A 14,907-nucleotide genomic window follows, 5' to 3' on the forward strand; every position below is an offset into this window, starting at 1 on the left:
CGAGTGACTTGAATAGGCACATGCGTATTCACACAGGAGAACGCCCTTTCAAATGTGATACATGCAATAAGGAATTTGCACAATCGAGCAACTTGAAGAGACACAAGTTGAATGTACATAGTGGAAACGTGATGGAGGTCAATGAAATATTGACAGCAGAAACTAACCCTGCATGTGAAATATCTATGAATTACTTATATTTTATTTGCATTGTAAATTTTTATTACTACTGTTCAAATATTTAGTACTATGATTAAATTTATATAAATATTACTTTATATTTTTGTTATGATTTACAGATATTTTTCAAATTTTATTAAATTGCATTTTTCTTATTAAACCGTACTCATTTGTAATATTTCAAACAAATAAATTACAATTTTTGATCCATTAATGCCATTTATACTGATCCATTAGTAATAGAGCAAAATTTTTTGAGCAAAATCCTAAACAGATTTCAACTGGTGGATTCAATTTGCTGCAACTTTCCGTACCAAATTAAAATTTTGATGATAATCCGAATTATTTTCGATAATCAAAAATATCATTTTTTTGGTACTTAAAAAAATTTTCAACCAAAAAAAAAATCGTTTTCAAAAACAATCGTTTTCGTCAACACAAGCGGAAAGTTTTTTGAATCATTCAAATCGCATGCTTATTTCTCTCAAAACTGCATTTTTTGCACATTTAGCTGCGTATCTCCGAAACGGCCTGAACCTGCTTATGCCAAAGACTTCATCACCACTGAATGTTTTTTGAATCATTCAAATCGGATGGTCGTTTCTCTCAAAAACTCGATTTCTATTATCTGCACCCTTTGCTCCGAAACGACTGGAGCTGCCTTTGCCAAAAACTAATCAGCACATCTCCCCAAATAGAAATCGGGTTTTTGAAAGAAAATAACGGAGCATCCGATTTGTATGATCTAAAAAGCATTCAATTTGTAATGATGAGGAAAAGTGGTGATTAGTTTTTGGCAAAGACAGATGGAGCCGTTTTGGAGATATGTGCAAAAAATGCTAGATTTTGAGAGAACGGAGCATCCGATTTGAATGATTCAAAAAACTTTTTGCTTGTATTGACGAAACAATTGCATTTGGGAAAAGGGGTTTTTTTATTTCAAGATTTATTTTTTTAACTTCCCGTAGGGTAAGTTATAGTAATCGTCCAAAAATCGAAATCAAAAATTTTACATTTCTCGACGTTTTGAAAGTTTCTGAACATTTTGGCATACTTCAGAAAAAATGGATGTGTGTGTGTGTGTGTGTTTTGTATGTCCGCGTTTTTTCGTCCACGCTTTCGGGCGCACTGATCAACCGATTTGAATGGTTTAAAAAACATTCGATTTCTGTTGATAGGGAGATGTGCTGATTAGTTTTTGGCAAAGGCAGGTCCAGCCGTTACGGAGATATGGAGCAAAGAGTGCAAAAAATAGAAAGCGAGTTTTTGAGAGAACGGATCAACCGATTTGAATGGTTTAAAAAACATTCGATTCCTATTGATAGGGAGATGTGCTGATTAGTTTTTGGCAAAGGTAGGGCAAAGATTTCATATTACCTTTTTGTAAAACAAGGCATTTTAGGCCTATAAAATATGAAGTGTGAAACTCACAGTATATGTTTATAATAATCTATTTGAAAATGCACAAAATTATTATTAATCATAAGTGAAAATCTGGCGCAAAATTAAAAAAATAATAAGGAAAAGATAATAAAATGCTGCAGTTTAACATAACAATTATTGATTTTTAAAATCAGTATCTTTATCGGATAATTAATATTAATATGAAAATATTAAAAAGGTTATGAATTCATAACTTAAAAGTTTTTGTAAATTTAATATTTTTAAAGCTCAAATTTTCAAAAAATTAAAAATTACATATGTAATTTTACATATGTAAGAACCAATATTGGTTCTCAAATTATTTTTGACTTTCCGTAGGGTAAGTTATTGTAATCGTCCAAAAATCGAAAAATTTTTCATTTCTCGACGTTTTAAAGGTTTCTGAACATTTTGGCACACCCCAGAAAAAATGAATGTGTGTGTGTGTGTATATATATATATATATATATATATATATATATATATATATGGATACAATTTTTCGTCCACGTTTTCACAGGCGCACGGATCAACGGATTTGAATGGTTCAAAAACATTCGATTAATAAGGAGATGTGCTGATTAGTTTTTGGCAAAGGCAGATCCAGCCGTTTCAGAGATACGAAGCAAAGAGCGCAGAAAATAAAAATCGAGTTTTTGAGAGATCGGAGCATCCGATTTGTATGATTCAAAAAACTTTCAGCTTGTGTTGACAAAACAATTGCTCTTGGAGAAAAAAAATTTCATTCATTTTTTTCTTTTTCTGTAGATCGAAAATAATTCAGATTTCAATTTGAATTCTAGCTAAAGTTTTAAAGCTCATTTATATACTTTAAATGAATATTTTTGACTATGTGATTCAGTCAAGTTATAGTAATCGCAAAAAAATCGAAAATGAAACTTCTTATATATCTATCTTTACGTTTCAAAGGTTTCTGAATATTTTGGCATACCTTAGAAAAAATAGATGTATATGTGTGCGTGTATGATCTATAGATCATACAGACTATGGTATCTACCGTCAAAAAAAAAAAAATCGTCAATTTTTTTTTTAACTTTATTACAAGAAAACGACCCGGCCGATCTCTACCGAAAACTAATCAGCACGACACCCAACCAACATCTTTCGAACAGTTTTTGAATTCTCAAAATCAATTCAGAATTCCGGGCTAAATGTGGACGAAAAGTTTTTCATTTTTCTGCGATTTACAAAAAACGGCTCGGCCGATTGTTGCAGAAAACTGACAAACGCTAGTCCGCATCGTAATACAACTCGAATGGCTTTTAAATTTTTGAAATCAGTCCAGCCGTTTTTTGAGAAAACGTCGATTTACGGCAAAAATCTGTGCACACACACATTCACACACACATACTTTTTCCAAATTTGGTCTCATTCGATTCAGAACGGCGTGAAACGTTGAGAAAACATAAAATTAGCAAATCGGATTTTTTGATGAAAACATAAACTTCTCCTTCGGCAAGTTAATAATTAGTACTACGAATAAAATTTATATAAATATTTTTTCTGCTTTAAAAAATATTTAATATACACTATTTTTATCGTCAGTTTGTACAAATTGAATTCTGAACTAGTGGGGCGCATGGCGTCGTGCCTTAAGGCAAATTGCTGGAACTTCCCGTACCAAAAATTATTATTTTTTAAAAAACGACTAAGATTTTTGAAAAAATACTACTTCAAAAAAAATTAGATTTTTGAGAAATTATAAAAATTTGACAAAAAATTTTTCTTTTTTTTCGAAAAAAAAATGTTTTCTTATTTTGACAAATTTTGGAAATTTGAACTTTTTTCCAAAGCAATCGTACTGCTTTAACAGCATAGAGACGAAATATCGAAGCGCGTAAGCGCCGCGTCGCCGTCTAACGGATAAACATTGGTACGGAACCCATAGGAATGTAAATAAAATTTATACTTATTGTTAAAATCTCTATAAAATATCTGATAATTTGATGTGCATATGTCTAATGATCATTTTTGACCGCCAAATTGCATTTTTTTTACTTTTTTCATTAGATCTCCGAAACCGCTAGACCTGCCTTCATGAAAATTTGATCAGTTCTTCATATTGTTAATACAAGTAAAATGCTTTTTGAATTATTCAAATCGGACGCTCCGTTCTCTTAAAAACTGAGTTTCCGTTTTTGGCACTTTTTGCCCCGTATCTTCGGAACGGCTAGACCTGCCTTCGCCAAAAACTAATCAGCACGTCCTCTTATCAATACAAATCGAATGCCTTTTTAATTATTCAAATCGGTTGATCGGTGTTCCCGAAATCGTCGACGAAAATTTGTATCCGCACGCATACACACACATACACACACACATTCATCCATTTTTTTCTAAATATTCAGAAACCTTTGAAACGTAAAGACATAGATAAACAAGTATAAAGATATATCAAAATTTTCATTTTCGATTTTTTGCGATTACTAATAACTTGCCCTACGGGAAGTTAAAAAGTTATATTCTGTGTTGCAGTTATTGAGACTTGTCCAAGGCCTTTATGATAGCATATCTCTTATGAAATTATCTTGAACTAGAATTAAAATTAAAATTCGAATTATTTTTGATCTACAAAAAAAATGTAAACTAGTGGGGCGCATGGCATCGTGCCTTAAGGCAAATTGCTGGAACTTCCCGTACCAAAATTTTTTTTTTTTTTTTGAAAAGATTAACATTTTTGAAAAAAAATTACTCTGAAAAAAATAGATTTTTGAGGAACTATATGAATTTTTGACAAAAACTTACTTTTTGTTGAAAATTTATTTTGAAATATTTTGGAAATTCTGAACTTTTTTTCAAAGCAATCGTACTGCTTTAATGCATAGAGACTAAATATCAAAGCGCGTAAGCGCCGCGTCGCTGTCTAACGCATAAGCATTGGTACGGAACCCATAGGAGTGTTAACAAAATGTATACTTATTGTTAAAATCTCTATAAAATATCTCATAATTTGATGTGCATATGTCTAATGTCTAATGATTATTGTTGACCGCCAAATGTTATTTTTTTTTAAAATTTTTTTTACTAGATCTCCGAAACCGCTAGACCTATTATCATGAAAATTTGATCAAATCTTCATCTTGATAATGCAAGTAAAATGTTTTTGAATTATACAAATCGGACGCTCCGTTCTCTTAAAAACTGAGTTACCGTTTTTTGGCACTTTTTTGCCCCGTATCTTCGGAACCGGCTAGGCCTGTCTTCGCTAAAGACTAATCAGCACGTCTTCTTATCAATACAAATCGAATATTTTTTGAATTAGTTAAATCGCTTCATCTGTGTAACCGAAATCGTCGACAAAAATTTGTATCCGAACACACACACATACACGCACACACACCACGCACATACACACACACATACATCAATTTTTTCTAAGGCATGCCAAAATGTTCAGAAGGTTTTAAAACGTAAAGATATAAAAAAAAACGATTTTTTTGCGATTACTATAACTTGCTCTACGAGAAGTTAATTATAAATAAATCAATTTATCATCTCCATAACATTAACAATCGTCATTTCATTTCGAATTAAATAACAAAAAAAAATAGTTGCCAAATTTACACAAAATTGAAAAAGTGCTCCCGCATAGTCACAGTCTAAACGCATTTGCAAATAAATCTGTGCGACATTTTCACTTATACTATGCTTAGCTTGGCGGCATTTTCACATTTTTCAATAATTTTCACAAAATTGTAAAAGTGCTCCAGTACATAAACAGTCTAAACGCACTTGCGTAAACATTTCTACCAGAGTGGCGCTTAGACTGTGCTTAGCCTGGGTGATTTTTTGAATTTTTAATCCAAAATTACAAAAAAAATTTTTTGAAAAAAAAATTAGAAACAAAAAATTTTTTTTTTCAAAATCAATTATATTGTTGAAAGAAGCAGAAAGTTCTTTGAATCATTTAAATCGTACGCTTAGTTCTCTCAAAAACAGCCATTTTTTTAACATTTAGCTCTGTATCTCCGAAACCTCTGGCCCTACCTTTGCCAAAAACTAATCAGCACATCTCCCTATCAATAGGAATCGAATGTTTTTTAAACCATTCAAATCGGTTGATCCGTTCTCTCAAAAACTCGCTTTCTATTTTTTGCACTCTTTGCTCCATATCTCCGTAACGGCTGGACCTGCCTTTGCCAAAAACTAATCAGCACATCTCCCTATCAACAGAAATCGAATGTTTTTTAAACCATTCAAATCGGTTGATCAGTGCGCCCGAAAGCGTGGACGAAAAAACGCGGACATACAAAACACACACACCACACCACATCCATTTTCTGAAGTATGCCAAAATGTTCAGAAACTTTCAAAACGTCGAGAAATGTAAAATTTTTGATTTCGATTTTTGGACGATTACTATAACTTACCCTACGGGAAGTTAAAAAATAAAATCTGAAATAAAAAACCCTTTTTCCCAAATGCAATTGTTTCGTCAATACAAGCAAAAGTTTTTTGAATCATTCAAATCGGATGCTCCGTTCTCTCAAAATCTAGCATTTTTTGCACATATCTCCAAAACGGCTCCATCTGTCTTTGCCAAAAACTAATCACCACTTTTCCTCATCATTACAAATTGAATGCTTTTTAGATCATACAAATCGGATGCTCCGTTATTTTCTTTCAAAAACCCGATTTCTATTTGGGGAGATGTGCTGATTAGTTTTTGGCAAAGGCAGCTCCAGTCGTTTCGGAGCAAAGGGTGCAGATAATAGAAATCGAGTTTTTGAGAGAAACGACCATCCGATTTGAATGATTCAAAAAACATTCAGTGGTGATGAAGTCTTTGGCATAAGCAGGTTCAGGCGTTTCGGAGATACGCAGCTAAATGTGCAAAAAATGGCAGTTTTTGAGAGAAATAAGCATGCGATTTGAATGATTCAAAAAACTTTCCGCTTGTGTTGACGAAACGATTGTTTTTGAAAACGATTTTTTTTTTGGTTGAAAATTTTTTTAAGTACCAAAAAAATGATATTTTTGATTATCGAAAATAATTCGGATTATCATCAAAATTTTAATTTGGTACGGAAAGTTGCAGCAATTTGAATCCACCAGTTGAAATCTGTTTAGGATTTTGCTCAAAAAATTTTGCTCTATTCTACTAATGGATCAGTATAAAATGGCATTAATGGATCAAAAATTGTAATTTATTTTGTTTGAAATATTACAAATGAGTACTGTTTAATAAGAAAAATGCAATTTAATAAAATTTGTAAAAATATCTGTAAATCATACACAAAATATAAAGTAATATTTATATAAATTTAATCATAGTACTAAATATTTGAACAGTAGTAATAAAATTTACAATGCAAATAAAATATAAGTAATTCATAGATATTTCACATGCAGGGTTAGTTTCTGCTTGTCAATATTTCATTGACCTCCATCACGTTTTCCACTATGTACATTCAACTTGTGTCTCTTCAAGTTGCTCGATTGTGCAAATTCCTTATTGCATGTATCACATTTGAAAGGGCGTTCTCCTGTGTGAATACGCATGTGCCTATTCAAGTCACTCGATTGTGAGAATGGTTTACTGCATGTTTCACATTTGAAATGACACTCCTTGGTGTGAGTGATCATGTGTAATTTTACATAATGTTTCCGTATGAATGCCTGATTGCATATTTCACATTTGAAAGCGCGTTCTCCTGTATGAATAATCATGTGCCTTTTCAAGTCACGCAATTGTGAGAATGTTTTACTGCATATTTCACATTTGAAGCGACGCTCTTCAGTGTGAGTAACCATGTGTGAACTCAGATTACCTTTTTGTGTGAATGCCTGATTGCATATTTTGCACTTGAAAGGGCGTTCTCCTGTATGAACACGCATATGTCTTGTCAAAGTGCCTTTTTCTTTGAACGTCATATGACAGATTTTGCATTCGATAGGACGTTCTGTGCTATGAGAAATCATGTGAAGTTGCAATTGTGATGAATATTTAAATGTCTTATCACATATATTGCATTTATAGTTGCCTTTTTTGCCATTTATAGGTGTGGGGTCAACCATGTGCTCTTTTAAATAATTAGATTCTGAAAATGATCTATTACAAATGTCGTATTCATAACCGGGTGTCTCAATTACCTCCTGCTTGACTTCTTCCTCTATAGTCACTTCGGAATTCATAAATCTTTCCAGGCAAGTTTCATCATCTTCTAAACATGATTCAGACTTAACAATACCTTCAAGATCATCAAATTCATTTTCAAGTTTAATGTCTTCTATTGAAAGTTCTAGTGGCTCAATTTTAATTTTCTGATCATTCGCAGACATAATCGTTGCTTCCGACATTTTCAGATATTTTCACTGCGTATATTCAATAAATATCGGTTAGTACTATTTAATAATCTATTTTTAGAATTATCTCAAATAATATAATGAATTTAAATATACTTGAATGTGTTGTAGAAAATCTTCCAGCTGTTTAAAATTATATTATCACTTTACTTTTTATTATAATATTGTCTAGGGTTATAGTCGTTCGGAATTCAAGTTGACATTTTGAGCATAGAGTATGTTTTGAAAAGACGCGTTCAGAAGAATTAGTTAGAGGTTCTAGTGTAGTCGCAAAATTGGCGCTAGTGAGCCGACGAAAAGGTATTGTCAAATGTTTAGGGGGCGTCCATTAAGGGGTTAGGGGTACTTGGAATTTTTGAAAAATCGATTTTTATTTTTTTGCATTTTCATTAAATGTAATATCTTGAAAATGTTCTCTAAAAATTTCAAGTTGACCAGCGCGTTGACGCAAGTGGAGAGCTCGATACTTATACTCAAGATTATTCTCCCTCACCTCCTGATGTTTTAAAATCTTTCAAACCGATTTATGACGATCTCAGCAATGATAATTTACTTTCAAGATGTGTAGTTTAAGATTGAATCCATAATCAGAAAAAATTAAAACCTTCAACCAACTAGTGTAAAAAATACGCCTAAAAACCGTGAATACTAGTTTTACTATCGTACAAATTGCTGAATACATATACATAATCATTATTAGTGATTTTGGATACCCTAGGATCTAATTGTGAGTATAATTCCCATTGGTATCCTGAAAAATTGGATGCTGCGCGTGTGAAAAAGTGGCAGGCAGATCAGCGCGCCGACGAGAACACTCGGGAGGCCAGAATGCTTCGTAGGCAACAGCAAATTGGAATTTTGGAAACTTGCACAATGACTGATGTACTATTATATGGCCCAGAAATAGATGACTCGGCTTAAGTAACTCAATAATTCGAATTACTGTACGTAAATTCAATGTGAAACTTTAAACGCGTTTTTCTCAAAACTATGTTTTCTGAACCGGTGATCACTGTAACTCAAAAACCGCTTAGTAATTTTTAATGAAATTCGTACAGCTTTTAGAATACATACTAAAATCGGGCCTGATCGAAGGATTTTTATTTTTTCAAAAATTTCAATTTTTTAAGATTAATTAACTGTTGATTTTTTACCCAAAAATCTAGATTTTTTTCTGATGCTGCCATTTTGTTATTTTTTGCAAAAAAAAAAGAAAACCTTCGATCAGGCCCGGGATTATCTATTTATAAAACTATTTTTTTATTTTATTGCTTTTAGATGAATCTCCAAGGAGTTATGATGGTCACCGCCAGGACCGTGTTTTGAAACAGGGTCAACAAAAACAGCTATAACTTTGGGAATGTTTATTATTTTTTTCTAAAATTTTTATTACTTCAAGTCAAAACGTATTAATTTTATTGTAAAAAAACATCGTTTAATAACAAAAAAAAAATACTGAAAATTCTCATTTTTTCGTGCCTCCAAGTACCCCTAACCCCTTAATCACGTGAGCAAGTTTTTAAGGATTTTTGGACCCTTCCTCCCTCTTGGTGATACATGGTGATATTCAAAATTACCCCCTCCCCCACCAAACATCACGTGTATTTTTAGTTATGTGAAAAAACTGTAAAATTTTTGAATGAAGTAATTACCCCCCTCCCCCACCAAACATCACGTGTATTTTTATTTATGTGAAAAAACTGTAAAATTTTTGAATGAAGTAATTACCCCCCTCCCCCACCAAACATCACGTGTATTTTTAGTTATGTGAAAAAACTGTAAAATTTTTGAATGAAGTAATTTTGTTTGTGTTTGATTTAAAGCAAAAACAGTTAAATATAAGTACACGTGATATCTTACTATACTCCTTCCTCCCCCACGTGATATTTCGTGATTTTTTGTCAAACTCCCCTCTAAAAACCTCATGTGATTAATGGCGCGCCCTTATGTTGGTTACTTGAAACGTTAATGTTATATTTGTGTTAGTTGAAAAATTGTGATTCTTCTGTGTTGTTTGTGTTTGTACATTTGTTAATAAAGATTTCATTAATTCCCGTAGGGTAAATTATAGTAATCGCAAAAAATTGAAATTGAAAATTTTTGTATACGAGGTGTGTTCAAAAAGTACCTACCCGGAATTTTTAAATTTCGCGGGTCTGGAGTGTCTGATTGTCAAAAATTTTTTTTTATTGTGTTGGTATACATGCCCCTAAAGTATGATGAAATTTTCAGCTATATTCACTGTTTACTTTGTCTGTGGTAGTCGCTAAGGTTCGACGTGTTTTTCTGAGCTCGGCGATTTTTACAATGGAAGAATTGAAAAGTCAAAGAATTTGTATTAAATTTTGCGTAAAAAATGAAATAAAGTGTAACAAAGTGTGTGAAATGTTACAAAAAGCCTATGGTGAGTCTGCTATGAAAAAAACAAGTGTTTACGAGTGGTATAAGCGTTTCCAAGATGGCCGCGAAGACGTAGAAGATGACGAACGCTCCGGTCGACCCGGCACGTCAACAAACGATGAAAATGTGAAAGAAGTGGAAAAAATGGTTATGAATGATCGCCGAATCACAATTAGAGAAGTTGCTGATGAAGTTGGCATATCAATTGGCTCATGTCATAACATTTTTTCAAATGTTTTGGGCATGAAACGAGTGGCAGCAAAATTCATTCCAAAATTCCTCACTCGTCGTTGCTTGTTCGTAATTTTTTGGCCAAAAACAATACCGTAGTCATGCCCCAACCTCCATATTCACCAGATATGGCTCTGTGTGACTTTTTCCTATTCCCAAAGTTGAAGAGACCCATGAAAGGACGGCGGTTTTCCTCGATTGAAGAAAATCGCTGAGAGTGCTCAAGGACATATCAAAAAGTGAATATCAAGGGTGCTTCGAAAATTGGAAAAAACGCTGGCATAAGTGTATTATATCTGGGGGGGACTACTTTGAAGGGGACCACATTAATGTAGACGAATAAATAAATATTTTTTTGAAAAAAACGAAAATTCCGGGTACTTTTTGAACAGACTTCGTATCTTCAGTTTCAAAGGCTTTTGGACATTTTGGCATACCTTAGAAAAAATGGATGTGTGTGTGCGGATACAAATTTTTGTCGACGATTTCGAGAACACCGATCAACCGATTTGAATAATTCAAAAAACATTCGATTCGTATTGATAAAGAGACGTGCTGATTAGTTTTTGGCGAAGGCAGGTCTAGCCGTTCAGAAGTTATGGGGCAAAAAGTGCCAAAATTGGTTACTCAGTTTTTAAGAGAACGGAGCGTCCGATTTTAGTAATTCAAAAAGCATTTTACTTGTATTGACAAGAAAAAAAACTGATTACATTTTTGAGAAGTCAGATTCAGCAGTTATAGACTCTCAACAAAAATAAATTTAAAAAATGTCATTTGGCGGTCAAAAATTAGTATTGGACATATGTACATCAAATGATCAGATATTTTATAGAAATTTTAGTAATGTGTACACATTTTGTGTAATTTTTTTTGGGTTTCGTACCAAGATTATTAATTACGGTATGGAAAGTTCTAGCAATTTGCCTTGAGGCACGATGCCATGCACCCCACTAGTTAAGAATTGCTATCAAAGGCATAGTTCTTGAGAAATTTTGAAATTTTGTATTTTGATTTTTTTTTGAGCAATCGCGCTGCATAGCTGTTTTGGAGTCGAAATATCAAAGCGCGTAAGCGCCGCGTAGTCGTCTAACGCGTAAACATTTGTATGGGACCCACATAAATGTACACAAAATTTGTACTTATTATTATAATCTTTATAAAATATCTGATGATACAAATTACATATGTCTAATGCTCATGTTTGACCACCAAATGGCATTATTTTTTACATTTATTGCCAAGCAGTCAATGAATGTATGTCAATTTTAATTACATGAAGTTCTCAAACACAGTTACATGATGAGTAAAGTTGCGAAAACAATATTTGTTTAGCCGTTGTTTAACATAATCCACTGTGTAAACGAATACTATAGAATTTATTAATCAGCAATTACTTTATTTCTCTAATGAAGGTTCATTTCTAATAAATATAAATGCTAATTACAATGACAAACCAATCATTTCATATTTGAAATATGACTTTAATTGCATTATTGTTTTTAAATATTATACATATTTTTAATGCTATTATAAAAATATAATTTATAATTTATCATTATATAAATGTGTATAATGGTTGACACTAATAAATGTGTGCATCACAGGTGTTACCATATTACTAATAAACATTATTCAAAATTGTTATAAGATGTATTTAATTTTACTTAAATACCATCTGTACAGTAGCAAATAAGTTTTACTTCAATCGCGTGTGAACCTTATGCGCACTATTTTTTTTGAAAATGTTTAGATTTTTTTAAAAAAAAATTCAGATAAAAAATAAATACACATGATATCTTACTACACTCCTCCCTTCTCCATGTGATTTTTTGTGTTTTTTTTGTCAATGCATGCACCCTTACAGCCCCATTAGTTTCTGCTTATTAATATTTCATTGATCTGCATCCTGTTTCCTAATATGCAACCGTGCCATGTGGTTCTTCAAATTGCATTCCTGTATAAAACTTTTATTGCATATATCACATTTATAAGGGCGCTCTCCAGAATGAACAAGCATGTGTGTTTGCAGATCGCTCGGTCCTGTGAATGTTTTGTTGCAAATTTTGCATTCATGAGGGTGTAGTACTTCGCAGTGTTTCTTCAAGAAACGAACTTTTTTAAAATTCTTATTGCATATAACACATTTAAAAGGGCGCTCTCCTGTATGAGTGCGCTTGTGTGCATTCAAGTTGCCCACTTGTGCAAAACCCAGATTGCATATATCACATTTATAAGGGCGCTCTCCGGTATGAATGAGCATGTGGGTTTTTAGGTAGCTCGTTTTTTTTATTATTTTCTTGCATATTGTGCATTCACGGGAAAGTTCTATGTGAGTGGACATGTGGCTTTTTAGAGTGAGTAATTGTGTGAAGCCTTTAGTGCATATGTCACATTTGAAGGGGCGTTCTTCTGTATGAATACGCATGTGACTTCTTAGAGCACTTGGATGCACGAAAGTGTCTCCACATGAATTGCATGCATAGGAACGTTCTCCTGTATGTTTTAGCATGTGTTTTGCTAAATCACTTTTTTGACAGCATGCCTTATTGCATATTTCACATTTAAAAGGACATTCTTCAGAATGTATAATCATGTGCAACTTTAACCCTTTTGATAGTTTGAACGTCTTAAGACATATTTGGCATTTGAAAGGTCGTTCTGACTTATGAGTAATAATGTGTTTTTCCAAAAGTGATAATTGTTTAAATGTCTTAAGGCATATATCACATCTATGGGAGCCTTCTTTGCTAGCACTTGGCGTGTGATTGATCATATGTTCTGTTAAATGATACATTTAAAAGGGGGCACCTGTATTGTTGTTGACTCTTGTTTGGCTTCTTCCTCTATTGTTACATCGGAATTCATGAATCTTTCCAGGCAGGTTTCATCATCCTCTAAACATGATTCAGGCTTAACAATATCCTCAACTTCATCAAGCTCATCCTTAATTTCAACCTGAATCTCTTCTATTGAATATTCTGGTGGTTCTGTTTTAACTTTCTGATCATTCATAGGCATAATTGTTGCTTCCGACATTTTTATATATTTTCACTGTGTATATTTAACAAATGTTATCGGAATTAACAGTTACCTGTTATTTAATAAATTATTAACTTCCCGAAGGAGAAGTTTATGTTTTCATCAAAAAACCCGATTCGCTAATTTTATGTTTTCTCGACGTTTCAAGCCATTCTGAATCGAATGAGACCAAATTTGGAAAAAGTATGTGTGTGTGTGTGTGTGTGTGTGTGTGTGTGTGTGTATGTGAACAGATTTTTTGCCGTAAATCGACGTTTTCTCGAAAACGGCTGGACCGATTTCAAAAATTTAAAAGCCATTCGATGTATCTGGACGAGAACTATTGTTTGTCAGTTTTGTGCGACGATCGGCCAAGCCGTTTCTTCATAAATGGCAGAAAAGTGAAAAATTTTTCGTCTACGTTTTAGCCCGCAATTCTGAATCGATTTTGAAAATTCAAAAACCGTTCGAAAGATATTGGTTGGGAATCGTGCTGATTAGTTTTTGGTAGAGATGGGCCGGGCCGTTTTCTTGTAATAAAGTTTTTAAAAAAAAAATTTCGACGATTTTTATGATTATTTTTTTGACGATAGATACCATAGTCTTCTAGATCATACTAAAATATTACGGCCCTACGACAACTGGTTCAGCTTTAAAAATTCGTCAAAGTTTGCAAAAATCAGTATGGTCTTTTTGGCATTTGTCAAAATTAGACTTTTGATCGACGTTTTCTCAAAAACGCCTGAACCGATTTTAGAAATTTAAAAGCCATTTGATGTATTTCGGTGAGGACTATCGTTTGTCAGTTTTGTGCAACGATCTGCCAAGCCGTTTCTTTGTAATTTGAAGAAAACTTTTCGTCCACATTTAAGCTCATCCTACCGAACGATTTTTAAAAATCAAAAACTGTTCGAAAGATATTAGTTGGGAATGATACTGATTAATTTTAGGTGAAAATCTACCGAGCCGTTTTCTTGTAATTAACTGTTGAAAAAAAGTGTTAAATTTTCGTCGACATTTAAGCTCATCCTACCGAACCGATTTTAAAATATCAAAAACTGTTCGAAAGATATTAGTTGGGAATGATACTGATTAATTTTAGGTGAAATCTACCGAGCCGTTTTCTTGTAATTAACTGTTGAAAAAAAGTGTTAAATTTTCGTCGACATTTAAGCTCATCCTACCGAACCGATTTTAAAATATCAAAAACTGTTCGAAAGATATTAGTTGGGAATGATACTGATTAATTTTAGGTGAAAATCTACCGAGCCGTTTTCTTGTAATTAACTGTTGAAAAAAAGTGTTAAATTTTTGTCGACATTTAAGCTC

The 14,907-nt window shown here is 32.8% G+C and overlaps 2 protein-coding genes across 2 annotated transcripts; both read right to left on the reverse strand.

The window, feature by feature from the left end:
- Positions 1-6,981: 6,981 nt before the first annotated feature.
- LOC113369312 (gastrula zinc finger protein XlCGF7.1-like) lies at positions 6,982-7,923 on the reverse strand. Its single transcript, XM_026610093.1, has one exon. The coding sequence runs from the start codon at positions 7,921-7,923 to the stop codon at positions 7,000-7,002; it is 924 nt and encodes a 307-aa protein (XP_026465878.1). The 3' UTR covers positions 6,982-6,999.
- A 4,528-nt stretch (positions 7,924-12,451) lies between these two features.
- LOC113369313 (zinc finger protein 708-like) lies at positions 12,452-13,333 on the reverse strand. Its single transcript, XM_026610094.1, has one exon. It carries the CDS (start codon positions 13,331-13,333, stop codon positions 12,452-12,454), a length of 882 nt encoding a protein of 293 aa, XP_026465879.1.
- Positions 13,334-14,907: the final 1,574 nt, after the last annotated feature.

The sequence above is a fragment of the Ctenocephalides felis genome, unplaced genomic scaffold (genome assembly GCF_003426905.1).
Source record: "Ctenocephalides felis isolate EL2017-DRISC unplaced genomic scaffold, ASM342690v1 CF-g0.4_SCAFFOLD_01224, whole genome shotgun sequence".
In the NCBI taxonomy this organism is placed as follows: Eukaryota; Metazoa; Arthropoda; class Insecta; order Siphonaptera; family Pulicidae; genus Ctenocephalides; species Ctenocephalides felis.

Coding starts and splice junctions, on each gene's coding strand:
- LOC113369312 (XM_026610093.1), bottom strand. CDS start 7,923: ATGTCGGAAGCAACGATTATGTCTGCGAATGATCAGAAAATTAAAATT.
- LOC113369313 (XM_026610094.1), bottom strand. CDS start 13,333: ATGATCAATCACACGCCAAGTGCTAGCAAAGAAGGCTCCCATAGATGT.